The 21,217-nt window shown below is 28.4% G+C and overlaps 1 protein-coding gene across 1 annotated transcript in view; it reads left to right on the top strand.

Moving 5' to 3' along the window:
• The window catches only part of fy (fuzzy planar cell polarity protein-like protein), a 163,062-nt gene that overhangs the window by 30,653 nt on the left and 111,192 nt on the right, over positions 1 to 21,217 (top strand). The window contains exon 3 of the mRNA XM_065514809.1: positions 17,597 to 18,093. Within this exon, the coding sequence (XP_065370881.1) occupies positions 17,597 to 18,093 (497 nt within the window). The remainder of the gene's footprint in view (positions 1 to 17,596; positions 18,094 to 21,217) is intronic.

Here is a 21,217-nt window from a genome sequence, read left to right as displayed (position 1 = left end):
TTAGAATCATACCTAAATGATAGATACTTTCGAGTTAAAATCAACGACAAATTCTCAAACTTACATCCAATAAGCTCTGGAGTTCCACAAGGAAGTATATTGGGACCAATATTATATTTATTGTATACCTACGATTTACCAGTACATTCAGATTGTACAGTCGGCACATTTGCGGATGACACTGTCATCATGACAACTGGAAAAGATGTTGAAATCGCAACAAATAAACTACAATTTGCAATAAATCGAATAGATAGGTGGACTGCTAAATGGTGCATCAAATTAAATAGTTCTAAATCGATTCACGTAAATTTTACAAATAAAAATGTCAACCACAAACCACTTTTTATTGATGGAATGCAGATACCATATGAGAATACAGCTAAATATCTAGGAATGACTCTAGACACTAAGCTTCACTGGAAAGCACATGTCAAGAAGAAAAGGAATGAGCTAGAGCTAAAGCTTAGGAAGATGGATTGGCTAATCGGGAAAAAATCTAACCTCTCAGTCCATAACAAGCTAATTCTATATAAACAAATACTAAAACCAGTATGGAGTTACGGAATCCAAATATGGGGATGCGCTAAAAACAACGTAATTAAAATTATACAAAGATACCAAAATAAAGTCCTAAGGACCATTCTCACAGCCCCATGGTATGTTAGAAATACTGATATACATAGAGACCTCCATATCAACACCGTTGCAGAGGAAATCACTGTTCAAGCTGAACATCATATGGGAAGACTTATCCTCCACCCAAATGAAGAAATACCGTCCTTACTTAGAACCTCAAGTTTAGTAAGGCGATTAAATCGATACAAACCACATGACCTTATTAGACGCTTCAACCAGCATAATGTTTTGTAAAATAAAAAATATTTAAATTGCTGTTAATAACGAAATCTTTTGAAAACTAAACTTAAACTGCTAGTTAGTCTATATTGACTAGTCGTAGTATTTTATGAAAATTGTATTTGTCAATTTATACTGTTTTAAATAAAAAAAAAAAAAAAAAAAAAAAAAAAAAAAAACTTTTATATTTACTACTTATTTTGACGGCAAAGCGTGAGCATCTTTTCTGTGCCTATTGTAAATTAATTTAAACAGCTGATTTTTGTTATTCCACCAAATTGAAAATAAAAAAATTTAAAAAATGCCTAAAAAATCTGAAAAAGATAAAATTATAAACTTTTTGACGAAAAATGCTATTGATGAAATGGATTTTACAGACATTATGGACTATGAAGATTGTATGTAGTTTTTTATGTTTATAGTGACAAAGATGTATTTTTTTCTCGAAACTTAATTGATTATATTTTAGATGAGCTCGTTGTATGTCGGCGGATTCATCTTCTAGGGTTACAGAACTTACATATTGAATAACTGGAGTTAAGCAGTAATCTTCAATGTCTCCAAAACCACAAAAATTTATTTGCTCATCCAGTGTTCTTTCACCAACTGGAGTGCTATTAAGCCCAATATTGGTTGAAACTGCACTGTCAAAAATTTCAAATCGGAATTCGGATGTTTTTTGCCCGAAAATATTCTGTAACTCGTCGTAGAACCGACACATCTTTCTTAATTTATCTGGAATGGAATAATATTCTAATTAACGATAAATATAAACATTAAAAACTATTACCCACCTTGCATAGATGTGACGCACAGTGTTTTGATTTCTTATAACGATTGGCCAAAAATAGAAGGAGTTGTCCTACAGATATGAAATTTGGCACACTTACTTGAACTGATAAAAGATAGTCAAATCCAAAGTTTGAAAAAATTCAGAGCAAGGATTCGTGTCCCTCCCATATATTCTGAAAATTAAAAATACTAAAAAATTTACAAATAATGAATCAAAATTTTGTACAATAATTTTCTATAACATTTTTATTGTTTTGACCAAATTTGGATGAATTCGGGGCAAGGATTCATCACAGTATTTTGTTTTACCTCTACTCAGAGGTTGAAAATATCACGAATCTGAAGGGTTATTGACACTAAAAAACATTTACCAAAATAATTGGGGCAATTAGGGGCAGCTGAATTTTATATATGTCATAATACATACTTGTGGCAATAATATATAAAAAAATTGGAAAAGTAATTTTTGATATATTTTTTTAATTCACTTCTAAAGTTTGTCTCTGTTGAAAAATGTTAACTTTGTATTACAACTGTCTTTTAGCTAACGGTACTATACATATGATCAATAGAGTGTCCCAAAATTTTTTTTTTTTGGAATTTTGGAACGCATACCCTCTATTTTTTATATATATATAAAACTATAGTTAAATATGAAATTTTGTATTTCTATCATGATTGCAATTTAGTTTTGAGGTGCATTTACAAGGGGAAAAAATTCAATTTTTTCAGTTTTTGTAAAAATTTTGCCATTAAATAATTACTTTTGCAATTTAGTTTAAAAGAATCGAAATGTATAGGTAATTGTCGTTTTAATAAGATATAAAATACAAAAATTGGTTAAAAAATGTTAAAGTTATTAAAAAATCGCCTGGCCATTAACGTGTTTCAGGCCACTAGAACAAGAAATGTAGGAACAAAATGAACATATTTTGAGAAATATTGAAATAAAAGCTTATTTTTACGAAAAAAAAACTAATTTTTTGGCCATATTTTGGCGAATGTTCCGAATTTCCTTACTGTTATAAATTTTAAGTAAAACCTTACGAAGCCATTTAGAAAAATGTTCACAATTTTGTTAAATTTTGGCCACACATTTTTCAAACGGCAAAATATTGTATTCATACCTGATTTTTGCTTTAATAACGTAATTAATATTTTATTGAGAATTTTTGAATAATAAAATTGATTTTAACCCTTTAGAGTACTCTTAATTTATTAAATTTAAAAAATAACTTGAATGATTGAGTTTATTTAACTCTGAAAAACATTAATGTCAGCACCATTCATATTGAATGTGTTTTTCGTGATTTTAAAAGTTGAGTGTTTTTTTAACCCCAAGTGCTATTAAGGGTTAATTTTAATTTTTGTTCTGTTATTATAAATACTAGACATCATGTTATATTTTTCTTAAGTTTCATAAAAATCGGCCCAAAAATATATAACATTTCGCTATATTTCCATTAGAAATTCCAAATATTAAAAAAATTGACTTTTCAATATTTAAAATTACCTGGACTATAATATTCTGAATAGCTTTTACTTAAAAATCATAACAATAAATTCGCCTCATTCGCCAAAATATTGCCAAAAAATTAGTTTTTCTCGAAAATCGCAAAATATAAATCGCAGGTACGGAAAAACTATAGGAGGTGTTGTCATACTTTTTACATATTTTTATTCTCTATTATGTTGTAAATAAATCCCCATGTGATGATCTAAAAATTCTGAAATTTGTTTAACAAAATTTTTAAAAATTTGAAAATGGAGTTTTGAAACTGCCGTTGAAAAAAAATTTTTTTTTGGTCATACCTGCGAATAGGTTAGCGGTATCCTACGAAGACAAAATCTCATATACAAGTAAATATGGATATATTTTAAGTAAAAATATGCTTTTATTTCAATACTAGCTGAACCCGGTCCGCGTTGCTGGCCTTTAGAAAACATCTGTTTTATATTGCATCTCGATCTCGATTTTAATATACAGTGTCGGGAAAAGTCGGTGGCATTTCGGCTGGTTCGATTTGTATTTTATTGTTTCGCCAGGCACTTTCAATTGTATTTGGTCATCGAGCTTGTTAACATCATAATTTGTTTATTAAAAGTACATTTCATACGGAAATTTCTTATTCATGCACCTAATATGCAAGAGTAAACAAAATTGTTTATCACAGACCGAAAATCAAAAATCCGACTTTGCACTGTTACCCAAAAGGCTTTTCTGAAGATTCCGTGAACATTTCATCAAAATCGGTCCAGCCTTTTTTGAGTCCATGCGGAACATACATACACACATCCATTTTTATGAAATATAGGGCATTAGCGATGTAATGTAAAAAGTGTTACCCGCTGGGCTACTCTGAGGATTCCCTGAAAATTTCATTACAATCGGTCCAGCCGTTTTTGAGTTTATTCGGAACATACATCCATTTTTATATATTGTTACGAAATTGTACTTGAATTCAAATATAACGATTTTAACGGCTGATTTAAAAGTAGCATAATGCTTTCAAATAACAGTGCTGTAAAACTGTAACATATCTGTGGGCATTATTAAATAAAAGCTTTCAGTTGATTTGATCGTAAGTTGGCAACGCTGTATTCGATTTCGAATATTCAGTTAAAGAACATTGTAGAAAGTACACCACAGATGGCGTATGTATTAGAAACCTCTAGAGTCTCGACAGTTAAAGAGCTTTCTAGATGGTAATGCAGTGTTATAAATAGTGGCAGAGGTTGCAGTCGTGAGTGAGTTTATCAGAGACGCTTTTCGAATAAACATCATCTAAGTGCCTTAAAGTGTGTTGTGTTTTTCAAGTAAATTCGTGTACATTATAAATTGTGTCTGTAATTCTGAGAATTTATAAACGTGTATAAAAAACATTGAGTGGCTATTTAATTCTGTTGTTGTTGTACATTTTAAAGAAATAAAGAGTTGTTACAATTTTCAAACTACTAAACGGCTTTTATTTGCAATCAAAAGTATCCGGTTTATTTAAAGGAAATAAACCAGCGTTTTGAAAAGGTTAAAACGTAACAATATATAGATGAAAAATGTTTGTATAAGAAAATTCGAAAATCTTCTTAACAAAAGCACCGAATGAACCTAAATTGTATTTTAGGTGCTTAAAACCATATTCAGAAAATTTCCTTTAAAATTATACCAGTTTGAAGCTAATCGGTTGGATGGTCTCAGAGTCTATAACGGACATAGGTAGAAACATTTTTTGTATTTTATATATATAGATTAGAGATGTAATGTAAAAATTGGATTATTAAACGACCCTCCGCCCACAGACAGAATATCAAAAATCTGACTATACAGTGTTACCCGCTGGGCTATTCTGAGGATTCCCTGAAAATTTCATTGAAATCGGTCCAGCCGTTTTTGAGTTTATTCGGATCATACATCCTTTTTATACATACACAGAAAAAATAAATTCATAATTTGAATGAATTTTGTAATAAATATTATTAATCGAATATGACATTTTTTTCCCAAACTTTTTCATTCAGAATAAGAACATGTTCATAAATATTATAAAATTGTTCATGACGGAAATTTTTGCTTTTTTTCCATAAATTTAATAATATTTTATAATAAATTGCATTATATTTGCATTTCCTAATAAATTAATTCAAAACTATTTGCATAATAGCCATATATTGGCCAATATTTTAAGATGAATCAACAATATCTGAAACTTAAAAAAATATCATTAAACATAATAAATATCCATAAACATTAAGCATACATCCCCTTAAACAAATGTAATAAATTTCGCGCATATTTTCTCAGTTTGTATCTGAAAATCATAAAAATAAATAAAAAATTTTCCAAGGAAAATTTCTAACATTTTTCAATAACATAAAAATATAAATGAAATTGAAATTGAAATTATATTTTTCAAGCCTTCTAGATTTAAATTCAAAACATAAAATATGAAAAAATCTTAATATTTAAGAAATTATTTATAAATGTTATGAATTGAAGTCAATGAAATCAAATCATAATATTTATGTTGAAACTTTTTTCTGTGTACATATATATATAGTACATGGAATTTTTCTATTCACAAAATTTAAAATTGCTCAAATGTATTGAATATTTATTGTATTTGTACAGATTGAATTTAAAATCAAAGAAAATAGTTTAGACATACTTACATAAATAGTATGATTTGATTGCAATTAAAAATTAATTCTTAAACAGTATGATCTGTTTATTTTTTTTACTGCAGAAGAAGAATATGTCTAATAATATTTTTTACTTTTCTGATTTTGTTATCATAAAAAAATTTTTATTCTAAATTATTTAAAAATTTATGTAAAAAAGATAAACATTTCCGTATAATTTTATAATATTTGTGAACATGTTCTTATTCTGAATGAATAAAGTTTGGAAAAACTCGTGTTCGATTATTTATCGAATAAAATAATAATAAAAAAATCATTTCAATTATGAATTTCCTTTTTCAACCAAAGTATAACAAGTAGTCTGACTTCTCTATTTTTCAATTGTCGATTAAATATAGTTCAATTCACGTTAATTCTTTAACACACAGAATTTTATAATTTTATTTTAGACTTCTAGCTCATTTTAATTTCCGATTATTGTTAATTTTACCATAGATTTATTCGTTTTGTTTGAAAAAAAAAGACTTTTAGTTCAAAATCCAAACAAAGCCAAAACAAATAAAATAAAATTCCAAAATTGTTTATTAAGTGCAATTATATCTACAAATTTTAATATAATTTAATAAATAAACATTTAATAATTATATTATTAAATTGTTCAAACTTAAGTTCTTTTCGCGATTTGTTATCATTATTTAGCGATTTTTAATTTAAGATATAGCAACACTACTTTTGCGATAACACATGATGCAGCAGCTGTTATTTGACGCTTTTTGATCTTGCAAATGAATTGCAAGATCAAATAAAAAATTACACAAAATGGATGAAAATATTTGCTGTTTAGTGGTCACACATTGGTCACATTACAAGAATGTTTTCTTATTGGCAAATAAATTTGTTTGACCAAATTCAGCTGTTTTCTTATTTGCCATGCAAAAATGTTTTATGTTCAAACTAGAAACATAAAATATTTGACGTTTAAATAATAGTACTGAAATTTCACAATTCTTTTAATTGTAAAGCAAAATCTAGTAATATTTTAATTTCTAGAAATGTCTTCTTTATTGATGAAAGAAATTAAAGTTTTTTTGCAGCTTTATTTAATAATTATTTGGAAAAAATATTACCATAAATGTGACCACAAGACAAATATATTTTCCCATTCTTGTGTTTGATAGTATTACGGTGTAGTTTGATTAAACAAATATGGTACAGTGTGACCACAAAATCAACCCATGAATTATTTGATGTAGTTTTGATCAAACACATGAAACATCTTGTGTCAAATAATTTGCGTAGTCTGACCCTACCTTAAGTCCTTAATATAGACAATATGGATATCTAATGATAGATATTTCAAAGACCTTTGCAACGACGCACAGTGGCTCATTTTCGTTTTTCATCGGCCAAAACTCTGTAACTTTTGAACCGATAGAGATATTTTAGAAATAACTTCTTGAATTTTTCTCGAGTTTTAATTTCATTAAAATCGGTTCAGCAGTTGTTGCGCAATTTAAGGTTAAACTTGAACTTTTAATTTTTTATAGCATGGAAATTTTTTATAGTATGGAAATACAACTTTTTTGTTTTTTGAATCAGCTTTACTTATTAAAAAAGTTATCAGCAGATAAAAACAAGTAAGGAAGTATGTTCGGCCAAGCTCGACTATATAATACCCTACACTATAATTTATTTTCGTGAATGCTTTTCGGACGCGGGTCTTATATGGGAACTATGACTAATTATGGACCTATCGCCATGAAATTAGGTCGTGTGATTTATGTCTATATGGAAGTTATTTCTATTGAATTTTGTGTTTATACCAACATTTTTAATATATTTATGCTCGTTAAAGTGATTTTCGGAAGCGGGTTTTATATGGGAGCTATGACTAATAATGGACCGATCATCATAAAATTAGGTGACATTAATTCAGTTTATATAAAACTTATTTGGAGCAAAATTTGTGTAGATACATATGGGGCATTTCATGTCAAGTGAACCAACTTTTGAAATCGATGTCTTCCGATCGGGAAGACATCGACATCGATGTCTTCCGATCGGGAAGACATAGAGCTAACCAAGGTTAGCTCTATTGGATAGTAACTCAGACACAATTTTTCAACAACATCGGTCGAGAACTCTCTGAGTTATAGGGGGTAAAATTTTGACAATTTGGTCAAACAGGGGTTTTTTCTTATCCATGTAACTTATTACCTATTGTTCTTAGCAAAATGTGTCCCAAATAGTATAGATAGCTATTTCTTCGATCTTTCGAAAAAAAATATTTAAAAAAAAAATAAAAAAATTTTAATATTTTTTTTCCGAAATCAAAAACTTTTTTGACTTTTTTTTAAAATACGTCCTTTTTTTTTTTTTTTTTTTTTTTCTTAAAATAAAGTTTAGATATTTTCCTTGAACACCTACTTGGTCGCTTAGTGGGATGCGAGTGGGATATCTATCAAAATAAATATTTTGTAACTCAAAACATAAAATTTTTGACTTTTTTTGCAAAATCAAAAACTTTGTTGACTTTTTTTTTCAAAATGGACCCTTTTTTAATCTTTTTTTTTTAGGTCAAACAAAAGCTTAGATATTATCCTTGAAGACCCTTTTGGTCGCTTAGTGGGATGCGAGTGGGATATCTATCAAAATAAATATTTTTTAACTCAAGACTTACAATTTTTGACTTTTTTTTTTGCAAATACGATTTTTTTTCCAAATGGGCCCTTTTTTAAAATTTTTTTTGTAGTCAAAAGAAAGCTTAGGTCCATTCCTTTAAGATATTTTTAGTCCCTTAGTGGGATGCGAGTGGGATATCTATCAAAATAAATATTTTGTAACGCAAGACATACAATTTTTTAATTTTTTTTTGCAAAATCCAAATTTTTTTCCAATATGGGCCCTTTTTTAATTTTTTTTTTGCTCAAAAGAAAGCCTAGGTCCATTCCTTTAAGATATTTTTAGTCCCTTAGTGGGATGCGAGTGGGATATCTATCAAAATAAATGTTTTAACACAAAAATTGTATGTCTTGAGTTACAAAACATTTATTTTGATATATATCCCACTCGCATCCCACTAAGCGATCAAAACCATCTTAAAGGAATAGGCCTAAGCTTTCTTTATAGCAAAAAAGAAAAATTACAAAAAGGGCCCATTTTAAAAAAAAGTCAAAAAAGTTTTTGATTTTGCCAAAAAATCAAAAATTGTATATCTTGAGTTACAAAATATTTATTTTGATAGATATCCCACTCGTATCCCACTAAGGGACCTAAAATATCTTAAAGGAATGGACCTAAGCTTTCTTTTGACTAAAAAAAAATTTTTAAAAAAGGGCCCATTTTGAAAAAAAATTCGAATTTGCAAAAAAAAAGTCAATAATTGAATGTCTTGAGTTACAACATTTTTATTTTAATAGATATCCTACTCACATCTTCCTAAGTGACAAAATAGGTCTTAAAGGAAAAGACCCAAGCTTTCTTTTGAGCAAAAAAAAATTTTTAAAAAAAAGTCCCATATTGGAAAAAAAATTTCGATTTTGCAAAAAAAAATTTAAAAATTGTTACAAAATATTTATTTTGATAGATATCCCACTCGCATCCCACTAAGGGACTAAAAATATCTTAAAGGAATGGACCTAGGCTTTCTTTTGAGCAAAAAAAAAATTAAAAAAGGGCCCATATTGGAAAAAAATTTTGATTTTGCAAAAAAAAATTAAAAAAATTGTATGTCTTGCGTTACAAAATATTTATTTTGATAGATATCCCACTCGCATCCCACTAAGGGACTAAAAATATCTTAAAGGAATGGACCTAAGCTTTCTTTTGACTACAAAAAAAATTTTAAAAAAGGGCCCATTTGGAAAAAAAATCGTATTTGCAAAAAAAAAAGTCAAAAATTGTAAGTCTTGAGTTAAAAAATATTTATTTTGATAGATATCCCACTCGCATCCCACTAAGCGACCAAAAGGGTCTTCAAGGATAATATCTAAGCTTTTGTTTGACCTAAAAAAAAAGATTAAAAAAGGGTCCATTTTGAAAAAAAAAAAAGTCAACAAAGTTTTTGATTTTGCAAAAAAAGTCAAAAATTTTATGTTTTGAGTTACAAAATATTTATTTTGATAGATATCCCACTCGCATCCCACTAAGCGACCAAGTAGGTGTTCAAGGAAAATATCTAAACTTTATTTTAAGAAAAAAAAAAAAAAAAGAGGACGGACGTATTTTAAAAAAAAGTCAAAAAAGTTTTTGATTTCGGAAAAAAAATATTAAAAATTTTTTATTTTTTTTTTAAATATTTTTTTTCGAAAGATCGAAGAAATAGCTATCTATACTATTTGGGACACATTTTGCTAAGAACAATAGGTAATAAGTTACATGGATAAGAAAAAACCCCTGTTTGACCAAATTGTCAAAATTTTACCCCCTATAACTCAGAGAGTTCTCGACCGATGTTGTTGAAAAATTGTGTCTGAGTTACTATCCAATAGAGCTAACCATGGTGCAAATTTCATCCCGATCGGAAGACATCGATTTCAAAAGTTGGTTCACTTGACATGAAATGCCCCATATATAAATAAACCATTTACGACCGATAAAGTATAACTTCGGGAGAACATTTGTATGGGTGCTAGGTGAAATAGTGGACCGATATCAGTAATTTTCAATAGACTTCGTCCTCGGGCCGAACAAAAATTTATGTACCAAATTTTATAGCAATATCTTCAAAATTGCGACTTGTACTTTGTGCCAGTCATATGAACAAATAAAATAAAAATAGAACAAAAATTTGGGAGTAATTTCATTCAAATGAAAAAAGTGTTCAACAAACAGGTCAACAAGTATAGTAGTCTACTCTAAAAACCACGAATTTTGGTGTATAACACTTAAATATTGATGAACGGGAAGTGGTCTCTCAAATCGTTTTTTTCGTTTTATTTGGCCAAATGCATTTTTTCCAAAAAATTAAAAAATCTTGCTTTAGTAATTTGCCTCTAACTCAAGCAGTTCTTAACGGATTTGAACCTAATTATATGCATTAGAAAGCTGATTAAATTTAATGTTACTTAAAGCAACATTGCCATTTTTTCGATGGTTTTTTATTCATTGCATTACAAATTCAGATTTTCAAACCAGAACTTATAATTTTTTTTTAATTTTTGCTTACCTTTTCTTATATAAAAATTGAAAGAGGCAAAATTTTTATATTCTGTAAAGGCAGCATAGTAGGAAATTTTAAAATAAAGATTTTGGTGTAAATAACGGTAGCATTCTGTTAAGAAAAACTGCAGTTTTAGTTGAAATGACTAAAGTTGTTTATTTGTAAATTTTCTTCAATTTCATAAATACATTAATATAAAGTAAGAAGATATTGATTTTGGTCTTTTATTTTTTCAAATTTATTAAAATTATACTTTTGTTGGAGTTTAGACGCGTTTTGTGAAAATGCTCGAAGACCTGAATCAAATCATTTTGCTCACCGTTTTCCATCACTACACAGTGTGGCAGAATCAAAATTTTTTGGAAATAAATCTGGCAATTCTAAACGGCTGGTCCGATCGGTATAAAATTTGACATGGGCGTAGCCAAGGAGTATTCGAGTTTGAATTTTTAAAATGGTCCCTACAAATTCTCCAGAGGGTACCTTCTAGGGTATTCAATCGATTAACCGTTAATCGGTTAACCGATTAATTTTGGACGGTTAACTGTTCGAATAATTTGAAATTGCCGATTTTCAAATAACAAATAAACCGATTAATTTGTGTCGATTAACCGATTAACCGAAATTCCTTTTTTTTGCACTTTTTTGTATTTATTTTTCCGTTTCAATTCAAATACAAATTTCAAATTAAATTTAGATATTTTTTAAATGTATGTATGTATAACAACTGACATATTTAATTTACATGTATGTATTTGAAACTTTGTTTGTATTTACATGTATAGACGAAACTTTTTTTTTAAATGAGTCTTTTATCATAACTAAACGAAACTTTAAATTAATAAAAATCTAAAACAATCCAAAAAGGAATATTCTTTATCATTCTTTTGATTTCTCCAACATATACAATCAGCGAGAGAGTTTTTTCAACAAATCATGTGATTTCAGAAATATAAATATTAATATCTTCTATTAATATCTTTCTAATCTGTATTTAACCAAATTTTCACTTATTAAATATAATAGAAAACATGAATTTTAATTTTGATGTTTACAACAAAAAAACACACACAAAAAATAATTGACTTTCTTGAAAACTAATGAAACTATATGAAAGATTATAGAACAGCGTATATTTTGTATTACTCAGTTCCAGTGTTGCCAATTTAGCCCTTTTTGGGCTAAATTTAGCCCTTTTCAATCTTGTTTAGCCTCAAAAAAATTAATTTAGCCTTTAACCATTTTTTTAGCCTTTTATATTTTCATTTAGCCATATATATTTACTCCAATGAAAATTATATATTTACTCTAATGATCTGAAATTTTTGCTGTTGAAAATTAGTAAAATCAGTTAACTAAAATTGTTGAACCAGTAAACAATTTAAGCACATACAAATTGTTGGACCTTCCATACATTAAAAAAATGCTATAACTAATATAGAGAAAATGGACGTTATTTTAATAAAAATTGTTAATAAATATGTTAATGTTTTACGCGCGGGTCCGGGCGTTTATAAAATCATATATAGGGTTAAAGAGAATACTTTTAACTTTATCTGGGCGATGTATTGACGTAAATATAGTACTTTAACAAATATTTTATAACACATGCCATGTAGTTTTCAAAGACTACAATCCAACCAATTTAGAAAGAAAAATTCAGTTCATTATCGATAATAATTTAGTTATGATAATTTTTATCTCATCAAATATAGAAAATTAACTTTTTTCCAAATTTAAATTAAATATTTATGTTTACATATTTTGGCTATCTTAGTTTTGATATGTTTACTAACGAATGGCAAAATTTATGTTTTTGCCAATGAAAATCAATTCTGTCCAGCGACGTGTATAATTTTTAGAATTTTTTTCTGCATTACATGAGAGGCATATTTGCCATATATTCACTTATCAAAATATTCTTCATCGAAGTTATCACAAAGGATTACTTTATACATAATTTATCTTTCATATAAAAAAATTTGCCTAGGAGCAGTTTGCAGGCCAGGTGATAAATAAGAGGCTTTAAAAACATCGGCATATGATATACGTGTGGCCCCATATAACGCTATTTTAAAGTTAAGGATCAACATACAGGAATAAATATTCTTATTTTCTTGCATTTGAACGTGTGTTATATTCATACATTTTTGTTTGTCTATTCGGCATAGCCAAATGTAACATTCTAAGTGGTTTTTTGTGCCCTTTTTTAGCCCTTTTTTAGCCTTTTTCTAAGTTCATAAAACACGGATTTTGAGTTATGACGTTGTTGCAGCAAATAGGCGATATGTTTATAAAAATGATCTCAAATACCTTATTTGCTGTTTTTTATGTTTTTGTACACAAAATTCGTTGTTGTATTTTCAATTTAAAATGAAAATATAAATTATTCGGTTAATCGAATAATTTAAAATTAACCGATTATTAACCGAATAAATCTAAACCTCGATTAATTATTTGCTCGATTAATCGATTAAACCAGAAACCCGATTAATTGAATACCCTAGTACCTTCGACATATAAAATTTTTAAACTCGTTACATTTTTTTGTTTTCCATCTGATTTCAAAGCTTTTTGGAAAGTCTTGAAAAACTTGCTTATGTGTGCTATTTATCTCTTATAATTTCCGAGTTATAGGCATTTCAAAATTGTAATTTTAAAATTTTGCCATACCTTGGTCCGCTTTTTTAAAAATATAGGTCGTGCTTTTGGACCGAATGGACTCGATTTTTTTTGTTAGTTAGATAACTAAATTTACAAAAGATCTCAGAACAATATCAATTATTGATCGAAAAATAAACGATTTTCAATTTAAAAATTAAAAAATAGTAGATTTTTACTGTTTTTTGGGCGAAAATGTGACTTAACTGTTTCTTTGTTAAAAAAAACTTTCTTTAAGAACATATAACAATTTTATATGTTTCTGTAAGGTATCCTTACAGAGAATATTTTGATATACAAAACTTGTGCTATTTTTCGACTGTACGCACTTAGGAATTTGATCTATTTTTTATCAAAATTTTAATTTTTGATCACATGTTCTATAATCCCAAAGCTTGGATCAGAAAAAGGAAAGCAGCTTTGGAAACCTGGATGTGTTCTCTATTTATCCCCATAGTATTTTCCTAGCTCCGATGGAAATGTGGGCCCTATGGTCAAAATTGTAAAAACTACCATTTTTGGGATTTTCGCTCCAATTTTTAGGAATTACGAGATTCCCTTTGACCTTTTGACAAGTTTTTTTTAGTATGACAAATATAAAATACTTTGAAAATTTCATTGAGTTTTGTTAATAAATAAAATTTTTATTATATATTAAATACTTATTGAGTTTCTAAAACTAAAATTTGTATCAAAATTTTAATAGGATTGTAAATATTAGGAACAATTTGATCCACATTTATTCCGAACTATTTTTTTTGTTTAGATAAGTTAATTTTTGATATAACAAAAAAAATTCAAATCAATATCTCAATTAGATTCAGAAATATGCCACTTTAAAACTCCGTCCTTAAAAAATATTGCACTTTTAAAGCGGATTCCATTTCGTCCAACAAAAGTACAATTTTAGCAAATTTGAAAAAATAAAAAACTAATAGCAATCTCTTCTTACTTTCCTACTATACTCCATTTACAGAATATAAAAATTTTGCCTTGTTCAATTTTTATATAAGAAAAGGTAGGCAAAAATTAAAAAAAAAATATAAGTTCTGATTTGAAAATCTTAATTTGTAATGCTATGAATAAAAAACCATCGAAAAAATGGCAATGTTGATTTAAGAAACATTTAGGAAATTTAATTAGCTTTCTAATGCATTTAATTAGGTTCAAATCCGTTAAGAACTGCTTGAGTTAGAGGCAAATTACTAAAGCAAGATTTTTTAATTTTTTTGAAAAAATGCATTTTGCCTAAAAAACGAAAAAACGATTTGAGAGACCACTTCCCGTTCATCAATATTTAAGTGTTATACACCAAAATTCGTGGTTTTTAGAGTATATTAAGAAAATCGATGTTCATGAATGAATTTCGAAAAAAGTGTAAAAACTGAGACGGTCTAATATATAGGCTTAAAGAGGACACTTTGGACTTTCTCCTGGTTGTAAAATTTGTTTAACCCCTTTTGACCCTAAGCACTTTTACTACACTGAAATTCAAATTTGGCTAAAATATAGTACGTGAGAAAAAAATTAATAACACATCAGGTATAAACAGTACAATGACAAATCATATCAGCTCTTAAAGACTATTATCCTACCAACATAACTAAAGAAAAATCATCCAATTATCTATAATAGTTTGCGAGTAATGACAATCACATTTTTATAAAATGACATAAAATATTTGACTTTAACAGCATGCCACGCACACAATTGACAATATTTTTATCTAATTTTTTGGCTATCTTAGTTTCAATGTGTTTACTATTGAATGGCATTAAAATTTTTGAAATCGGAGTTAACAAAAAGTTGGACGTTTGGCCGATGAAATTGAGATATGAGCCACCGTGCGACGTATATAAGACCATAGTAAGTTGGATCTAAAAAAATATTTTTTAACCCGAAAAAAAACAACTTGGGGAAAAAAAATAAATTTTGTTTACCTGAAAATATTAAAAATTTTTGTAGTTTGAAGTATAATTTGGTGAAGGTTATATAAGATTCGGCACAGTCGAATATAGCTCTCTTATTTGTTATTTATATAGATAGATATATTTTATAGATAAAAAATATAATAGAAAATATAACAGGAAAATCAAAAGAAAGAAGCTAAAAAGTGCATTATAAATTCAATTAACATATTATACAGGTACGTTCACAATTAATACAATTTTGTGACACTTAATTGCTCTTTTACGCTATTACAGTAATTTTGACTTACCTGCACAACCAACTTTGCACGATATTTTGTGCAGGTAAGTTAAAAGTGCAGTTAACATCAGTTAACTTACCTGCTCATTGATGCTGGTAAGTGCATTTAAGTTTACTGCTCAAAAAAGCAGTTAACGGCAAATAATTTACATGAAGTTTTGTGATGTTTATATTAAGCAGCTAAATGAAATTTTTTTCATGAAAACCAGTTATAGCTTCCAAAAGTATTATGCACTTGTCTTAAATGTGCAGGTATGAACAATGCACTTAAATTAACGAATTTGTATGGAGTTTGATAAATAAATATACAAAAAACATGTTTTGTGCACTTATATGCAAACTGCTCTTAAGTGAAAGGCAGGTAAGTCAAAACTACTGTCCCAGGACATGAACTCGCTCTACATCATAAATACCGTTAATATTTAATTTTATAGTAACAAATGATCTCCAAATATATTAACCAACTTTTTGTTTTTGTTAGTACAATTGAATTGTAATGTATTGTTTATCGTTTTTTTTTTAAATAAAATTACACAATTTTATAAAATAATTTTCATTTTTACTTATTATTCTAGTTGAAAAAATTTCCGGGATTCCCGGTAATCCCGGGAAATGAAATTTTTCATTCCCGTTTCCCGGGAAATAAAATTATCCGGGAAACCCCAAAAATGCAGTTGGACAGTGGTATTATTATGTCCCCATTTACACAGTAAGATTTTCCTCGCATGAAAGCTTACTTTATAGGCAAGAGATGCAAGAGGAATAGAAAGGGGTACACACTCTGATGTACCCAGCAAAAACTTTACTTACAAATAAGCCGAAAAATAAGGGGAATTTGACGACTCGACTATTTATTTTTCTACTGTAAGAAATCATTATTTTTGTTCGCGATGTCCCAACAGTAATCCTTTATATTATGGCCGGAAATAAGTTGTTTTGTTAGTAGAGTTATTTATAGAATTTTGTATTTGCAAACAAAAAATAAAAAAAAATAAGTCGCAGCCAAGTGTCGAACCAAGAACTATCCGTTCGCTAGTCTGCTGTTCTACTCACTACACCACTGCTTAGTTATTTTATTGTGCGTCAAATAATGGTTTTCACACAGTAATGCAATATTCTTTTCTGTTTTTCTAAAAATAAACATGCAATAAAAAAATGGGCAAATTGAAAAAAAGTAAGTTTTTTTGTTTATTTTGTTTTTTTAGACTTTACTACTTAAAAAGTAAGTTATTAAAAAAGACATTATTAAAAAAAGACATTGTAGCTTTGTAAGCGAAGTTTTTGCTGGGTACTTGCAATTCGTTTTGTGTTTTCGTTCGTAATACATTAAAAATCTTTGTGTGTAAACGCGAATGCAAGTTTAAAGAAGAAAAACAAAATCTTATGCGAGAAAAATCTTCTCTTGAAAAAAACTAAATTTAAAGCAAAATAAAAATCATTGTGTAACATTATTTTGTCAAAGCTTTACTTATGCACATTAATTCACATAGAGTTTATCGTAAGTCTTGTATACGATATTTCTAGTTTTCCTAAACATTTGGGAAAGGTTTTCTGATGAACTGGCTTAAGTAACCAGCGAAGTGCGCATCGGAACTAGTTTATCCCCGCAATAATAGGAGTACATTTAAATTTTTATAATTTATTTGAAAAAATAAAGGTTAAAAATAATTTTAAAAATCCCATAAATAAATCTTAAACAATATGTATTTTTGGGTCCTATATGTTCTTTTTTTTCTTTCTTGAAACTAACATTTGCATTTTCTTAATTCTTCATTGTAGGTTGCATACCGTTTCATCACACTATCTGTGTCAGCAAACAGTGTTTTATGTGTAATTTGTGGTGCTGAGCCCTCATTACGAAGCTTACATGATATTGCAGAAAATACTTTTCGTGGTGAATCAAACATGCTACACAACATGGAACGATCAATACCGGGAGGTTTACCAGAACATATTGAACTGGATTCAGGCATTGTAGCCATAATAGTTGCCAATAGTATTACACGCAAATATGTATTCTCATCAAATATACATCACAGTGCATCTACAACACGATATCTCGGAGACTTCCACAATATGGATGTATTGAGAATATTTTTTGATGATTCCTTTTCAAATGCCCAGTTTTTTAAAAGCAAATTAACAACAAGTCATGTTTGCGAAGTAAGCAGTCAATTTTGGTCATTGGACACTCACAAGTGTATGTCTCAGTTTGATTCTAACGATAATATAATTTGTTTATTATTCATTTCATCTATACCAATGCACACAATGAAGTAAGTTAAATATTATTCAAAAATTAAATAAGAAATTATAAATTATATAACTGGATGCCAGAATTTTTTAAAAAAATATGAATTACTCCAAATGTTTCTTCTAGCACTAGTAGTTAAGGAGTGAGATCGAAAAATTCTTAACACACGTTTTTCATTACATTTTTTAACCCAAGTATTATTTGAATTTTTTTTTGATCAAGTTACCTTTGAAAAACATGTCAGTTATTATGTGTAATGTCAATTATATTAATTTTTTTGTTAATCTGATTAAAATGAGTGACCAGAAAAAAGTGCGTACTGAAATTATTAAATATTTTCAACAAAACCCAACTTGGTCTTACAAAAAGTTGGCCAAGCATACAAAGGTCTGCCGTCAAACTGTTTCCAATGTTATTAAACAGTACCGGGAGAACTTGTCAGTTGATAGAAAACCTGGTTCAGGTAGAAGGAATGGTCCACATGATGTTTCTAAAGCCAAAAAAATAGAACGCATTTTCAAAAGAGCTCCCAACACATCCGGTAGGAAAGCAGCCCGGTTAGCTCAGTGCTCGGACTATTTGGTACGAAAAGTTAAAGCTAATGCAGGTTTAAAAACATACAAGGCTCAAAAAGTTCCTGACAGGAACGCTACTAAAAATTTAGAGGCCAAAAACAGAGCACGGAAATTGAAGTCAAGTTTTATAAAAAAATATTCTTGCTGCATAATGGATGACGAAACGTATGTTCTGGCAGATTTTTCGCAACTTCCAGGTCAAAAATTTTATGTTGCTGATGCTCGAGGGAATGTTGAAGAAAAGTTTAGGACCCAAAAGCAGACAAAATTTCCCAGAAAGTTCTTGGTATGGCAAGCAATATGCAGTTGCGGCAAAAGAAGCCACTCATTTGTTACAACGGGCTCTATAAATACCGAAATTTACATCAAGGAATGTTTACAAAAAAGGCTGCTTCCATTCATAAGACTTCATAATGTGTCCACTTATTTTTGGCCTGACTTGGCATCCTGTCACTATGGCAAACAAGCCCTTGAGTGGTACAAGAACAATAATGTGGTATTTGTACCAAGAGAGGCAAATCCTCCAAACTGCCCGGAGCTAAGGCCAGTGGAGAGATATTGGGCTCTTGTTAAAAGAGAATTGAAGAGTACAAAAAAGGTGTCCAAAAGTGTGGTAGATTTTAAACGGAGATGGACTACATGTTCGAGCAAAGTGACAGAAAGCACTATAAAAACGTTAATGGAAGGGTTTCCGAAAAAGGTTCAAAATTTCATCACTAGTGATTAAAACTATAAAAATAATTTTTTTTGTAAATTGTAATAATAATTTCAATCAAATAAAAAAAAAATTAAAGCTGTAAGTTTAGTGGTTTCTTTTTTATAAACATATATGTATGTTAAGAATTTTTCGATCTCACTCCTTATTGTACTTTTCATATATTTCTCTTAAAGTACATTTTGATATTATTTGAAAGACGATCAAATGACATGAAAACGATTTCCGACGAGTAAATCCAAATATATTCACATTTAACCAGTTATTTTTTTTTAGCGGAATTGTTAAAATAAAGCAATTGATTAAATGTAATTTTCAATATTTTACCGGTTTTTATTTTTATTCTTTACTTTTAGTTAGTTTTTGTTTTTGGTTGTTGTATTTAATTTCTTTTTAATTTGATTATAAAAATGTCATCGTAGAGCAAACATAAATCGATCAACAGAGATGTTTGTAACCGAACACAACAAGTGATGATAAGATCGGGAATAAAACTGTTCAACTTAAAAACATTAGTAGTGTACAAAGTTGTAACAATATTCAAGTAGAACGATTGAGGTGCTTTATTTATTTAATGTTTCAAGGTTTATAATTTAAAAAATTCACGAATTAAAGGATTTCATAATATTCAGATTATTCAGATTCATATGTGTTGGTAGTTTTGTGGTTCTAGCTAATTTAATTTTTATTTTATGTGTGGTAAGTACACTCTGGCAAATAATGTCAAATAATTTAATATCAGCATTTCTTAAAATGCCTAGTACAATTTGATAAAAACTAACAAGGAAAAATATCAGATTTAAATTTTGAGAAAAAATATTTAAACATTAATTTTTCTAGAATATCAGCATTTTTTTGGGATCATACGTTATTATAGTCTGATTTTCTTTCCAATTTCTTTAAAATGCCTAGTACAATTTAATAAAAATGAACAAGGAAAATATCAGATTTAAATTTTGAGAAAAAAATATTTAAACTTTAATAGAGGCCCTATGCTCCACAGGGAGTTAAGAGGACATAAGAAGAAGAATTTTTCTAGAAATTACAAATGTCATCAATTACACATCGGCTACACATATAAGTAAAAACAAGTATCTGCTGTTCAGATTACTTGAACATGGTATTTATAAAACTTTTTTCTATTTTATATATGGGGCATTTCACGTCAAGTGAACCAACTTTTGAAATCGATGTCTTCCGATCGCGATGAAATTTGCACCAATGTTAGTTCTATTGGAAAGTAATTCGGACACCATTTTTCAACAAGATCGGTCAAGAACTCTCTGAGTTATAGGAGGTCAAAATTTGATATTTTGGCCAAACAGGTGTTTTTTTTTATCCATATAACTTATTACCTATTGTTCTTAGCAAAATGTGTCCCAAATAGTTTAGATAGCTATTTATGCAATCTTTCGAAAAAAAAATTAAAAATATGTAATAAAATATTTTTTATTTTTTTTTTTTAATCAAAAATATTTTCGACTTTTTTTTTCAAAATGGGCCCTTTTTATTTTTTTTTTTTATTTTTTTTAAGAAAGCTTAGGTCTTTTCCTAAGCGACCTATATGGTCGCTTAGTGGGATGCGAGTGGGATATCTATCAAAAAAATATTTTGTAACTCAAGATTTAAAATTTTTGAATTTTTTGCAAAATCAAAAACTTTGTTGACTTTTTAAAAAAAAAATGGACCAATTTTTTAATTTTTTTTTTTGCTCAGAAGAAAGCTTATGTGTTTTCCTTTAACACCCTTTTTGTCGCTTAGTGGGGTGCGAGTGGGTTTGTAACTCAAGACATACAATTTTTTACTTTTTTTTGAAAATTCAAAAACCTTTTTGACTTTTTTTTTTTTCCAAAATG

The sequence above is a fragment of the Calliphora vicina genome, unplaced genomic scaffold (assembly GCF_958450345.1).
Source record: "Calliphora vicina unplaced genomic scaffold, idCalVici1.1 scaffold_44, whole genome shotgun sequence".
Taxonomy (NCBI): Eukaryota; Metazoa; Arthropoda; class Insecta; order Diptera; family Calliphoridae; genus Calliphora; species Calliphora vicina.
Note: the sequence above shows the minus strand (reverse complement) of the source record. Positions and strands in the feature narration are given on the sequence as shown.